Genomic DNA, 14,554 nt, shown 5'->3' with positions numbered 1-14,554 from the left:
GAATTAAAAAAAAAAAAAATGCTTTCCTGACACAACTCTGAGCACCCGTCCTGCCCAGGGCTTCACTTCAAAGGGGTTTCGGACACTCGTGGGGGAGCTGGGGAGTGTCCGTCTGTCTGTCTGCCTGTCAGTGGGGCTCGGGGCCTAGCTCGGCAGTCGAGCCGCCCCCCACCCCCACACCAAGCCCCTTCGGGTCGGTAGCCATCGCGCATGCTCCATGCGCACCCCTCACGCACTCCGTGGGCGACGTGGGTCCCCCGGCCCCCCTCCTGCGAGGCCCGAGCGCCGCCGCCTATTGGCTGGAGCGCGTCACGAGGCCAGCCACGCACAGTCATCCCCGGCGGGGCGCGCAGCCCACGCCTCAGTGACTCGGCGACCCTCGGCACGCTCGCTTCGGGCTCCGCTGTGTGTCCGTGGCCCCTCGGCCCACGGCTTCGCCTTCCACCGCCGCCTCGCCCGTTGGCCGGCCAGGCAACCACCTCAGCCACCCCCGTGTGGCTTCTGCTCCACCTTCGAGGTTTTACCACCCGAAGTCCGGCCGCCATCATGGTGAGTCGAGGGCAGCGCCCCCCGGGGTGGCAGTGCAAGACCAGCCGGAGGCCGCAGCTTCTTACACGGAGGTTAAAAGTCGGCTTTTTCTCCCCTCAGCCCCCGGGGTAGCGCAAAGAAGTGGGGAGAGGACAAACATGGCGGTCCCTTCATATTTCCGGTTCTGGGTCCCCCCCCACCCACCGGACAGCCCCCAGGGTGAGGCCTGGAGGGCGAGAGTCGCGGCCTTGCTGCCTTTGCGGCCTACCGAGGGGCCGGGCCTCAGGGGAGATGGCGGGCGCGGCCCTGGGGACCTCGGGCTGCCCCGGGCTGGGCCACGTGCACGGCCTGGGCGTCACGTGACGGTCCTTTCCCGCCTCCGGGGCCGCGGTGCGGGCAGGAGTAGAGAGGCTTTGGGCGAGGCCCGCCGCGGCCCAGCTCCTAGGCACGAGCGCCCCGGCTTCCGGGGCGGCGCGGATGGTCGCCTCCGCTAGGTGGCGCCGGGGCCTGCGGCCTGGCGGCTTGGCAGCCGCGTCGAGCGGGACACCCCCCCCCCCAGGCGAGGCGAGCGTGGTTATCCGGAGGCTGAGGGCGGGACCTGCGCCGGCCGCCATTGGCGCGGCCCCGTTGCCCGTGGTGCCTGTGGGTGGGGTGGAGGCGGCTTTGCGGGAGCTGGGCGTGCGTGGGCAGGGGGAGGAGCCAGAGGCCTGAGCCGGGCAGGGCCGGGGGTCGCGGAAAGAGGGAAGGGACAGCTCTGCTGCATCCCCGACGCCACCGCCAGGAGGCTGGCGGCTCCAGGCTTGCTTGGGCTACTGGAAACAAACGTCGGTAGCCATTTAGTCACAAATCCGTTAGGTGTTGCATATTCGTTTATCATTTTTTTCCGTTTTCGAGGTAAAGGAAGAAATGTATACAATTTATGACCGATGTTAAATTAAGTTGAAGTTTAAATTAAGCATTTATAATGTGAAATAGGTAATTGTCTATCACAATAATATAAATCGCACAAAATTGGACAGTTTTCTCACTACATTAGGGTTAAAAGTTTGATGACTGCAGACTTTATCTTGGCCAGTATTTGTAACATACATGGGAATTTGCTTAGCATAGTGATTTAATTAATTCCAAAAAGTGTTAATCCTGAAATCTTTAATAACAGTATTCTCAGCTTCTAGCTATATTTGATATGTGGATTTTCCAATATAATGAAGAATGTTACTGTACAAAATAGGCAAGTTTTTGTGTGCTGGTTAATTGCTGGTATTCTAATATTTCTTATAGCTTATTTGGAGGTATAATTAATATGTCTTTAATACAGTTTTCAGTATGCTATTTTAGTCCATTGATGGGTAAAATACTTTCCCACCAGGGTCAGTAGTGGGCATTTAGGTGTGTGGAAATTTTCAAGTATTGGGGGCAGCAGGGGCCAGATGCCAAGGCAGGAGGATCACTTGAGCGCTTTAGAAGTTCAGGTCAACTCTGGCAACATAAGACGTCATTTAAAATAAATAATTGTACTTAAGAAATAGCGGCATGAGTTTGAAGCCAGCCTGGTCTACATAGCAAGTTTTCTGGCCAAGCCAGAGTTACATAATAAGACCCTATCTCTTAAGTATAAAATTACACTTTCTTGAACATCAAACTGACAAGTATTTGGTTGTAGAGTGGTTTTAGTCATATTTTAAAAGTAAAGCATCTATCAGTTGTGGGTGTTTTACTTATTAAGCATACAGTAGGGATTAGGTCTTATTAAAATGGAGTTCTTTGCTTTCTTGGTTTTGAGTGCCACCTACTGGATAAGGACTAGGATATGGTGTGCCTTCTTTAATACATAACACACTATTAAGATAAGACAGATTTAATATTTACTCCGATGAAGCAGGTAAAAAGCATCCTATAATATTTAATGCTTTATTTTCCTCCTTGTTAAACTTTTCTCAAACGTCCATTTTACTTTTGTATAAAGAATACAATTAGACATTTAAGGGTTTTTTTTTTTCTTCCTAATTTTTAAGGAAGGAAACCAAGATTTTGAACAATGGAAAGCAAGTTCTTCCCAACAGTTATTTGCCTCTTCAGTTCTAGAAGTGCCATAAAAGGATTTTTCATCATATCCCTATTCAGGTTTTGGTCCTACTAACACATTGTTATGGGAATCATTTGCTATGGAAATATCCCTGGCTGCCTACCAGATGCCAGAAGTTTACCTCACTGGTGACATCCAGAAATGTTCCTAGACATAAGTACCCCTGCAGTACTGAGAATCAGTGCATTATAACTTATACTCTGGTTAACTGGTAAAATATTGTACTTCTAAGTTGAAATGCATCCATGTATTGTGGTATAGACAGCAGTAAAAAGGATTATCAAATTAAAATATATCCTAAGGTCATCAATACAAGGAGAAATTGAGAGGTGGAGTCCTATAAAAATTACAGAACTATTGTTTTATGTTTTGAGTTTATTTTTGAATAAGAAATTGAGTAGAGATGGATAGATTTTCTATTAGTAAATCAAATCTAGTCAGGTTCTAGATAGTCCAAGATGAATAGCATATGTAGTATTTCCGTTTTGGATTAAACTTAAATCATAACATAGTAAAAGAAGGAAAAAATTTAATAATTTTGCTGCCTGCCATTTCATTGTCGTGAAAGGGGATTTACTGTTCAAAGAAATAAGGTAGTTCTCAAATAGTAATATAAAACAGCAAATAAGGACTTAAGTAGATAAAAACAAAAACAGATTTGACAATTTTTCATTTCTAAAATTTTTATGAAGTTAATCTTTTAAAAACAAATGAACATTTTTTAGCTTCTTGACATGTATACATACATATAAACAAGTTATGTATACTAGCTTTCCCTTAATGCTCAGTATCATTGTCAGTTTCATAAGTGGATTTTGAGTGGGTGTGACATAATAGTTTACTAAAATTCCATCCAGTTAATAAAGTCAGCCAAGATAGTAAAATTTGGAGGGAAAAACTTTTTCTAACTCCATTGAAAATAAGTTTAAATACAGGATACTTAACTCTTATTAGCATACTACCTTATTCTTTATAAAATGAGTTCACCAATTAGTCCTTCTCAAAGTAACCTACCAGAGATAACACTCTGGCAAATATGCTGCTCATAATTTAGAGACATAAGGGGCTGGAGAAATGGCTCAGCGATTAGGAGGAATGACTGCTCTTCCAGAGGTCCTGAGTTCAAATCCCAGCAACCACATGGTGGCTCGCAACCATCTGTAATGAGATCTGATGTCCTCTTCTGGTGTGTCTGAAGACAGCAGCAGTGTATAATAAATATATAAATCTTTTTAAAAAATTTTAGAGACATAAATCTAGGTATTTGACTAAGTCCATTTTTGTTGTTACCTCTTCTATATACACACATTCCCATTAAGTTCTTTAGCAAAATCATGTTAATCACTTAAGAATCTACTGTATGAATTGGCAATGGAGCTTATATGGTGTTAGTCAAGAAACAAAGAGCTATTTCAAAACATGCTTTGAACACAATAGTATTAGGGAATAGGAACCTGTGATGTGTCAGTAATTTCTCATAATTCATTTACTTCTAAAATCAGTCACATTAATATGGGCGTGTTAAGGTTATAGAATTTATATTAATTTGATACTAGAAAGGCAAGGAAAAAAATTGATTTAAGAGTTTGATACTTTTTTGTTTGGGGTATTGAACAGCTGTGTTGTTTACTTTGGGTTCTTACTATGCTTTTGATTTAAGATACCCAGTAAAATGGAAATTTAGTAGTAGTTCCACAATGGTTTTATTCTTCACAGAACTTTTTACCAAGTTCGTCAAATAAAATCTTTTCATAAACTGTAAAGTGGGCATTTTTCCACAATATAGTGTAAAAGGTGACATGAATAGGGCAGAGATGGATCAGTTGTTAACAGCACTTTTGCTACTCTTACAGGGGAGCCTTGTGACAGTTCACAGTTCTAATTTCAGTTCCAGGAGATCCAGCTTCCCCTGGCTTCTGCAGGCACTAGCACACACATGGTGCACATACATACAAGCAGACAAAAAGTTTATACATGTTTTAAAAATGTGTTGTGTTAGTGTTCTGTTGCTGTGAAAAGATACCATAACCATAGTGGGTCTTGCTTTCAGTTTCAGAGCATAGTTCATTATCAACATGGCCAAAGCATGGCACATACAGGTGGACATCATAGTGGAGAGAGAGCTAAGAGTTTTACACCCAGCTCCACAGGCAATAGGAAGAGAGCCTCTGGGCCTGGCTTGGCCTTCTGAGACCCATTTCCAGTATCATACTTATTCCAACAAGACCATACCGCCTAATTTTTTCAAATGGTGACCCAAGCATTCATTCTGTAAGCCTATAGGTGCCATTCTTAATTCAAACCACCATACTTGTTTTAAAAATGTTAACAGTAAGGAGGATATTTCTGAAAGTACTACCCTTTTATTTAATTTCCATGTCAGTTCTCTAATTGCTTTAAGTCCTGAAGCTAAACTACACTATTGCTAGCTAATTTAGGTTAAGTACAAAAGGGTTTTGCATAATTGGTCATGTTTGTCTATATGTGTGTGCATATATATATATATATATATATATATATATTTTAAATTGTCTATTTTACAAATTTCAGTCTGCCACAACTTCTGAGGCTCCAAATTCAGCTGTCTCCAGGGAGGCCAGTACTCAGTCTTCATCAGCAACCAGTCAAGGATATGTTTTGCCAGAAGGCAAAATCATGCCAAACACCGTTTTTGTTGGAGGAATTGATGTTAGGGTATTGTATTCATATTTCATTCAAACTTTTAATGAAATTCTGAAGCCACAGTTTCATGTTGGTGTTGGGGTAGGAAGAGGTGGGAGGAGTGCTTGAGCCCAGGAGTTTCAAGAGGCACCTGGGCAACATAGTTGAGAGCTAGCTCAATAATTTTAAATATTTAAAGTGTTGTGGACATTGGGAGCTTATGTGTAGACCTAAAAGGATTTTCTGTTGTTCTAAATTTTATGCAGGTTTGGTTTTAATACATAGAAATTAAAAATATACTCAACAAAATGGAATAGTTTGCGAATACTAGAGATTGACTTTCACATAATCAAATATCTTTTTTACAATTGTAAGTTTTGAATGCTTAATTTTTACTCTTGAAATTCAATTCTTTTCCATAGATGGATGAAACCGAAATCAGGAGTTTCTTTGCCAGATATGGCTCAGTAAAAGAAGTGAAGATAATCACTGATCGAACTGGTGTGTCGAAGGGGTATGTAAACATACTTCAAGCTACTATTTATAGAACTAAGTATGGCCAGAGAGATGTCAGACAAGACTTAAAATGGGCAAGTGAACTACTGAAATTGTTGCTTTTAATAATTTGTGGACAGAGTGTTTTTTTTTTAAAAATCAGTTCTTTTGCTAGTGCTTGTATTTCAATATTTTCTATTTTGCACAAATGGATTAAAATAGTTATTTCTTGACACATTCCATACTATCTTAAATTGTAGTTGTCTTGCCTTAAATAATAAACATTTGTTAATGAGTGTTAATATTATCACATTCTGACATTACTAAGAAAACTGGTATTATAGAGGATCTGTGTGTTTCAGTATATTTATCACAATATGTTGATCTTTTATTATCATTTTCTGTTACATGGGATGTTAGGTCTAAACCATGGTACTATGTAGTTACGATTTTGTATTTCATTTGTTTTTCTAGCTATGGATTTGTCTCATTTTATAATGACGTGGATGTGCAGAAGATAGTAGAAGTAAGTAACAGTCTTTTGTAAAACTCTTCTTTAGCTATGCTTTAGTGTTGAGTAAGTCCTGGATCTTCAATCTTACATGAAATACAGAGAAAATAGGCTTCCTTTCTGTTTAAGATCAAAATGTAATTTTATGTAACTTGTCAGAACATGCTTGCTTGGAGGCCTCTAGCTTTATCAGATTAGAAAAGGGATTTGATGCATTGTGACACTTTGGCTAAAGTAAGGCTAAGCACAATAGTGTTTGCCAAAGTCTTAGAAATGAAAGATTAAAATTATTATGTGTTACTATTTTTAGTCACAGATAAATTTCCATGGTAAAAAGCTGAAACTGGGCCCTGCAATCAGGAAACAAAATTTATGTGAGTAAAACCAGAAGTTTTCTTGATGAAACTGCTTAGGTTTTCAGAGAACTCAATGTAACTTTTGTTCTTTTTACTTTTTTAAAGGTACTTATCATGTGCAGCCACGTCCTTTGATTTTTAATCCTCCTCCTCCACCACAATTCCAGAGTGTTTGGAGTAGTCCAAATGCTGAGACATACATGCAGCCTCCAACCATGATGAATCCTATCACTCAGTATGTTCAGGTAAAAGCTGCCTGTATTTTTTTCTTATATTCAATAGTCTTTTTTAAGTTCTGAAATTTATGCACAGTTGGGATGTTAAATGATAACACACTCATTCTTTATTGGAATACTTCAAGTATTGGGATTTTGTTATTATTCTCATTTTTAGTGCTTTTTATGCTAAACTGAAATGGCTTCTCTGAAAAAAAGTTAAATTTGAAAATGTTTTTAAGTATTAGAAAATAGTTTTGTAAGTTCTCTTAGTTGATACCTTCCCGAAGCCCATCAGTTACTTTATGTTGTACTTGCAGTGCTTTTCAAATGCTTCCTCATGTAAGTTGTTGACATCTGGGTTTATTTTGGTTCTAGAATTGTTAGTTTTTTTTTAATTTGTCTGTAATTGTCTAACACTTAAATTTCCATGCTTACTATGTATAGATACATTGGTACATTTTACTTTTTCAATTTGAGAGACTTTTGCCAGAAAAGAAAAAGATAATAGTAAAATCTTATATATTTATATGTGTGGAATATAGTTGGTATCTTATCTTACTTTTCTTGCTGTTGTATGACTTAGAAGAAAATCACTTATTCCTAACTGATACAAGGTGTCCATATGTGACCTTGCTTTCATTCAATATACAAGTATAGGAAACACTGATTTATCCTTTTTTCTAGTTTCAGATTATAATTCCCTTAACTTTTAGAAATTAAATACAGAAGAAAATCATAAATACCAGAGGGATATTAGAGATTATCTGCTAATGTTGCTGTTAATAATACTGTGCAGAAGTGTTTTTATAAAAGAATAGAAGATAAATTAATTTAACTCCTCTGCTAGAACTAGATAATCAGTGTACAATGACATCCTAAGGGAGTTATTGGCTTGGAAAAGCAGTCAATTAACATTGTCTTTTCTTCCTGCCTGCCTAATAGGTTATCATTTGAAAAATACTTTCTTCATAAAACCAATCATTTATTTAGCACCTATATTTCTAGTTATATTATTGCTATATATATGAAAAGAAAAAATTGTATTTTTGTTTTATCGTGAATTGATTTACTTTCTCAAATAATTTTATTCTTTTTTTTCCTGTGTACTTTACTCTTAGGCATATCCTTCTTATCCAAGTTCACCAGTTCAGGTCATCACTGGATATCAGCTGCCTGTTTATAACTATCAGGTAGTTTTTATCTTACTGAAATTTTTTTTCTCACATATCCTGACTATGGTTTCCCCTTGTAGTCCTCCCAACCCCCCACTTCCATCCCATTCTTACCAACTCCTTATAAACAGGTTTCTAAGGTGTCTTAGTGTTCTATTGCTGTGAAGAAACATAATGGCCACAGCAATTCTTATAAAAGAAAGCACTTAATTGGGGCTTGCTTACAGTATTATGTAAGGGATAATAAAATCAAAGCAAAAACTAATGCATCAGAATTAAACAAAACAAATGGAAGGAAAAGAGCCCAAGAGAAGGTACAAAAATTAGAGATTCATTCACAAACTCATAAATCTCATAAAAATACTAAATTGGAAGCCATAATGTCTATGCATAGGACATAGTGCATGTTTGTGCAGGCCCTGTGTATGCTGCATCCATCCCTGTGAATTCATGTGAACTTTGATCATGTTGATTTAGAAGGCCTTGTTTTCTTGGTGTCCTCCATCCCCTCCAATTCTTACACTCTTATCTGCTTCTTCCCCAGGCTTCCCTGAGCCCTAAAGGGAGGGATTTGAATCATCAGATAACTTAAGGGAAAGAAAAATAATTTGGGATATTAGTGTAGTCTGTGTTTATATAAAATTGCCACATAATATTGATTTAAAATAAAAGGAAAGTAGAAGTAATCTATAATTCAGGCATCAATATTATTTAGAGATTCAGTATTTTTTGTTATTTCAGTATGCATTCTTTCACTGCTGTCAAATACCTGAAAATTCAGGCTGATTTTTATAAATTTTTATAGGGTAGGTTGAAATAAAAATATTACCCAGTTCTTAGAGCATCCCGAATCTGATAGTGTTTAATTGGGATGGATGCTGTGAAATAGTAGTTCCATAAATTTCTTCCAATAGATGTGACCATGTTTATGACCCATGGCTGTAGCTGTAGTGATAATTTCCAAGAGCCACTGTCTTATTAAATTTTTCTAAATGCCAACTTCTGAGAAAATGTGAGGTTTATATATAAAAGAAAATGAGAAGTACACAGATATCAGAAGCATAAAGGTACCTACCTTTAGTTCTGTTTTATAACAAATTGAGTCAGCACGAGTACTTTCACATTGTCTTATTGCCTCTTTCATGAAAATGTGTGATTAAGTAATCTTTGTTTCCTTTTCTTAAGATGCCACCGCAGTGGCCTACTGGAGAGCAGAGGAGTTATGTTATACCTCCGGTAAAATGAATTAGCTGAGCATACTCTTATTAGACTTACAGTGTTTTCTAATATATTTCTTTGCCATATTGTATATATTTATATTTTAATTGCATTTTATAGTATATATTTTAACCTCAATTACATACACACATGAGAAAGAAATTGTTTTTTTTTTCCACATTATTTTTGTATGCCCAGGCTTAATGGCTGCTTCATGTATTTGGTTACTTGTTGGCATGATATATAATCCACAAAAAGTAGTTTTAATATTAGATTCAGAATTAGCATTTGTTCTTCCTAGAATCTGCCTCTAACTGTACTATTTAGAGAAAATGTATAGGAGCAAGACAATTTTACCATTAATAATACTTTATAAAAGGAATAAAGGAAGATACTAATTGTAAACACCAAAGCTTTTGTTAACTTTCATAAAGATTGGATATTTTAAAAATAATCAAGAAAACTCTCCCATACTTTGTTACTGTATGTTATACTTTTCTTAGAATCTTGATTCTGATAGTGTTGGCAGAGGACATTTTAAAAATAAGACTTACTTTTAGTCTTTCAGTTTAAAATCATTTCTTAAATAGCTTAGCATTTTGAAAAACAGATGACTTAGTATGCATGGTTCTCTTTAATTATACTTTTTCATCATTTTAATATAGGCTTATACAACTGTTAACTACCACTGCAGTGAAGTTGATCCAGGAGCTGATATTTTGCCCAATGAATGTTCAGTTCATGATGCTGCTCCAGCTTCTGGAAATGGCCCACAAAAGGCAAACATCTAATTTTGTTTACTGATTTTTATATTTTTATTTATGTTTATTAGTAATGATTCTTTGACAAGTAGATCTGTTTGCCCAAATTTAAAAATGAAAGTCAACCTGCAATACTTAGGAAACTAAACTCTGTAATTAATGTACAAAATAATGACACTCCAAACTTTGAGAGTTTTTGATTCCCTTGCCTTATCCTCTTTTCTAATTATATTTTTTCTTAGGTATTGTTGTTTAGTATGATTTAGCAGAATTCAGTGGCCAGGTTTCTACAATTAGTGTGAATTTATAGTTTTTATTTAGCTAAATAGTAATATATATCATTTGTGGTATTCTACAACATTGGCTTTTTAAAAATGATTATTTTGTATTGAACATATTCTCACTTCCAAATTCTAATTCATATGGTTGAATGAAGCAGTTAATAGGTTGGGAATGTATATAATAGAAAATTTTATTGGACACATTTCTCACCTGTGTTCATTAGTGAAAAACAAAACTACTGAACAGTAAGGTAATATATCACCTGATTTGATCCACAGTTCCACATTCTTAAAATTTGAAAAATAAGGTGGTATAGTGATGTACAACTTTAGAGAGGTAGAAAAATAAGTTTAAAGTCAGCCTTGGCTACATAGCAAATTTGAGGCAAGCCCAGGGTTACTTAAGTCTGTTCCCAAAAAACAAGTCAACTTCACACATACATACATACATACATACATACATACATACATACATACATACATACTGTGTGTAAATAGATTAAAGTAGCTTATACAATTATAACATTTCATTCTGAATACTTTTTTCTTGAAATATTAAAGCTGACTTCTGTAATAGAAAAAATAAATACTTCAAGGGAAATAACATACTTTAATAAATTCAGCTTTTTAAACCAGTATTCTTAGGAGAAGTAATACTTAAAAATCACAGGAGTTCAACATTATGAAAGAATTTCCTAAAAATAAGTGGGATATGTTTAGCATACTTTTAAAAAGCTATTTGCAGTTAATTAAATTAATTGTCTTTAAATTTTCATGTTGCAGAAATCTGTGGACCGAAGCATACAGACAGTGGTCTCTTGTCTGTTTAACCCTGAGAACAGACTGAGAAACTCTCTTGTTACTCAAGATGACTACTTCAAGGTAGCCACATAAAAATCACTCTTTCATAAAAATAGAATCTGGTCCATAGGAAAAGGGCCTGATGAAACTAGTTGTGTAAAAAAGAATATTATATTTTATTAACCCATTTCTCTTTTTAAGGATTCACTTTCCTATAACTATATCTCAGTAAAGAACAATGTAAAGGAAAATAATTTGTCTATATCAGACTTCTGTCTGTGTCTATGAATCTTTAATTCTTGAGTTCAACTGATTATATGTGGATATTTTAAATTGTACTGAACATAGACTTCCTGTTGTTTTTCCCCTCGAAGCAGTAAAACTTTTCATATTAGGTAGTAAAATGAGAAAGATTTAAAGTATACAGAAAGATCTTCAATGTATATGCAAACACATTTTATATAAGAGATTTGGGCAACCCTAAGGTTGTTACATCGATGGGGGAGAGGATTCCTAGAACCAGTCCTCTTGAGAAAACATTTTCAATTTTCTTAACCTTTACCTCATACGGAATGAAGTATCTTTACAGATTAAAGATGAGCCTTAAATATACAAGATTTAGTTTTTAATCAAAAATAAAGATTTCAGATTAAAATAGCATACTGTTCTCAATATGGTTTCTGTCAGATGAAGTTGTTAATAAAAACAATACTAGAGATTTTTGGTGTGTTCTCATGCCTCCCCTCTCAGTATGTACTGATCCTTTTTTGTGTGTATGTCTGCACTACCTATGTGCCTGAGGATGTTAATAGTTTCTGAGCTAAAATGTGGGTGCTGGAAATCCAGCCCATATTCTGAGAATAAGTGTTCTTAGCCACCAGAGGGATTCCCTTTTGGGTTCATCATTTAATAGACCCTAACCAGTTGGTGCATTTATTGTTGCAGAGCTCTACAAGATGATGATCTCTTCCTCGTTTATTCAAAGTTAAAACAACACATTGGTTGTCTCAATCCTAGGCCAGAAGTGGTAATACGGAATTTTCAGTGATTTAAAATGACTGTTTCTGTCTTTTATAGGATAAAAGAGTACATCACTTCAGAAGAAGTCGGGCAGTGCTTAAATCCGATCATCTCTGCTAACTCATCTCAGGAGGTTGTTGGTTTTGAATATTAAAAGAAACTGAAAAGTTTTCGCTATTATAGAAAATTTGATAAATCACTCAGACTTTCTGTAAAAGTTACATTAGATTGCATAGTTTTATGTTAAACCTGTTAGATGTTTATATAGAAACTGGTTCTGTGTTCATCATATAGTTGAAAGAAAAGATAATTGCAAGTAAAAAAGATAAAAAAATAATTTTCAAATAATTGAAAAATAGTTGAAAGGAATAACTTTTAAGATTTACCTTAAGGACTTTTAATTGAAATTGGCATTTTAAGAATTCAAAAACAAGTACTAATTTTCAAGAAAAGAATTTTATAAACCTATTTTGAAAGGTCAGGATTTTGTTAGTTTGACTATAAGAATTTCACTTCTCAACAGGTACCTGAACACTACAATATTTACAATATTGTACTTTATTATTTGTCTAAACATTTGCCACAAAAGCAGAATTTTTAGAACTGCATTTTTAATCAGTGGAACTCAATATATAGTTAGCTTTATTGAAGTCTTCCTTATCTAAACCCAGGAAAACAGATTCTTAACAGTCCAATCAGTGGGTCTTAACATTTATACAAAATATTTTACCCTTTATCTAGAATCCACACATAAACATATATCCTATTTATTTGGTTGGGATGGTAATTAGGATATCTAAAATTCTGGGTATAATTTTGTTTAAAGAATCCAAGACAAACTAAACACTAGGTGTATAAGCTATTCTTAATGAGTTAATACACTTTTTTTTTCTTAAAATGCTAAACTCAATGGCTGTCTTAAAATTGTGCAAAATACTGGTATTAAAGAGTGCTGAAAAATTTTTTATGTCACTTAAAAGTTAATCAGAGTATCTGAAAAAAATTGTTTTTATAAAAACATTCAAAATATTGTTACAGAGTAAATACATTTTTTAGTTTTGTTAGTCTATTGTGTTTCCCTTTGTAAAGTAAAATATGTCCAAAACAAAGTAGGCAATTTTGACATTTCTAAACCACAAAATTTGTTTCATAAATGTATCCCAAGAATGTGCTAAAGTGAATCTGTTTTTAGATTAGATGGACATTAGATCATTGGACATTATGCAGAGAACCTTTGTACCCACAGTCTTTTGCAATCTTAATCCTATTCTGTCAGGATTGCTCCTTGGTATAAGACAAGTAACAGTTACAAGCATCTCAGGGGATAAACCTTAGGAACAGTACTTTGCAAACCAAAACTATTGGCTGAACATCAATCTGAACTGCCAGGGACGTGAGTTTTTAAAATGCCTTGTTGGCCTATCTTGTATTAGCCCTTTGCCTCAAACATGGATATTCCACTTTTCTAACTTAATGGAACCCAATGGGTCATATCACAACTGTCCTTAATGATCTTTAACTCTTCATTCTACATCTAAAGTCAAAATTCTTTTATGTCACCAAATCAGTATACCAGAAAACTAAAAAGTGTCCTGAAATTTATTCTTTTTAGAGTTTGTCCCCTTACTTCAGTGTATTTGTAGTGTATGTCCTTACATGTACCACTCTGTGTTTAAATCTCCAACTTACTATGAATGATACCCTAAATTCCAAGGTACAAATGTAATTGTTGCTATATGACTTTAAAGAAAAGTAAGGGAATAAACTTTTGTCTGCTGTTTTGTTGGAGTCAAGTATTTAAGAGAAGGGAGAAAGACAAGTACTGAGCCTTTCAAAATGGAAGATTAATTTTAAACTTAAAAGTATGTTCCTATTACCTCTTATCCTTGTATACATGAATAAAATCTTTTTTTTCAAAAGCATCACTAACTTACTGTCATGTCTCTAGAAATGATAGTATACCTTGATGAACAATGTATGGCAATGCGTAAGTCCTTGTGATTGAAATTGTAAATATGCTGCATTCGCTAAGGAGGACATTAATTTATAAAAAGCATTTTGAGACATTCTACAAAAATATGCATGTGTACATACTTATATATACACATATGTTAGTATATATGTACATGTCTTAGTTACTTTATTGTTGTGAAGAGGCACTGTGACCAAAGCAACATTTTTTAACTTTTTTTTATTAGATATTTTCTTCATTTACATGTCAAATGCTATCCCAAAAGTCCCCTATACCCTCCTCCTGCCCTGCTCCCCTACCCACTCTCTCCCACTTCTTGGCCCTGGCATTCCCCTGTACTGGGGCATATAAAGTTTGCAAGACCAAGGGGTCTCTCTTTCTAATGATGGCCGACTAGGCCATCTTCTGCTACATATGCAGCTAGAGACAAGAGCTCTGGGGGTACTGGTTAGTTCATATTGTTGTTCCACCTAT

General features: G+C 35.9%; 1 protein-coding gene across 2 annotated transcripts; it reads left to right on the top strand.

Moving 5' to 3' along the window:
• Positions 1 to 327: 327 nt before the first annotated feature.
• Dazl (deleted in azoospermia like) lies at positions 328 to 14,031 on the top strand. Of its 2 annotated transcripts, XM_021218144.1 has the most exons (11): positions 328 to 549; positions 5,165 to 5,308; positions 5,698 to 5,789; positions 6,245 to 6,296; positions 6,592 to 6,655; positions 6,743 to 6,882; positions 7,974 to 8,045; positions 9,213 to 9,263; positions 9,911 to 10,024; positions 11,071 to 11,169; positions 12,166 to 14,021. In XM_021218144.1, the coding sequence occupies exons 1-11, from the start codon at positions 547 to 549 to the stop codon at positions 12,226 to 12,228; spliced, it is 894 nt and encodes a 297-aa protein (XP_021073803.1). In that variant the 5' UTR covers positions 328 to 546; the 3' UTR covers positions 12,229 to 14,021. The 2 variants fall into 2 exon arrangements, with proteins under 2 accessions (XP_021073803.1, XP_021073804.1); XM_021218145.1 differs by lacking the exon at positions 9,213 to 9,263 and having other exon boundaries at positions 349 to 549; positions 12,166 to 14,031.
• The last annotated feature ends 523 nt before the right edge of the window (positions 14,032 to 14,554 follow it).

The sequence above is a fragment of the Mus pahari genome, chromosome 18, assembly GCF_900095145.1.
Source record: "Mus pahari chromosome 18, PAHARI_EIJ_v1.1, whole genome shotgun sequence".
NCBI lineage: Eukaryota > Metazoa > Chordata > Mammalia > Rodentia > Muridae > Mus > Mus pahari.
The sequence above is the reverse complement of the archived record's forward strand: the minus strand, read 5'-3'. Positions and strand labels throughout refer to the sequence as shown.

Excerpts from the sequence above, each read along its gene's own strand:
- Dazl (XM_021218144.1), top strand. Across the intron at positions 6,297-6,591 it reads ATGTGCAGAAGATAGTAGAA|TCACAGATAAATTTCCATGG; the intron begins GTAAGTAACAGT and ends TACTATTTTTAG. Across the intron at positions 6,883-7,973 it reads CTATCACTCAGTATGTTCAG|GCATATCCTTCTTATCCAAG; the intron begins GTAAAAGCTGCC and ends CTTTACTCTTAG.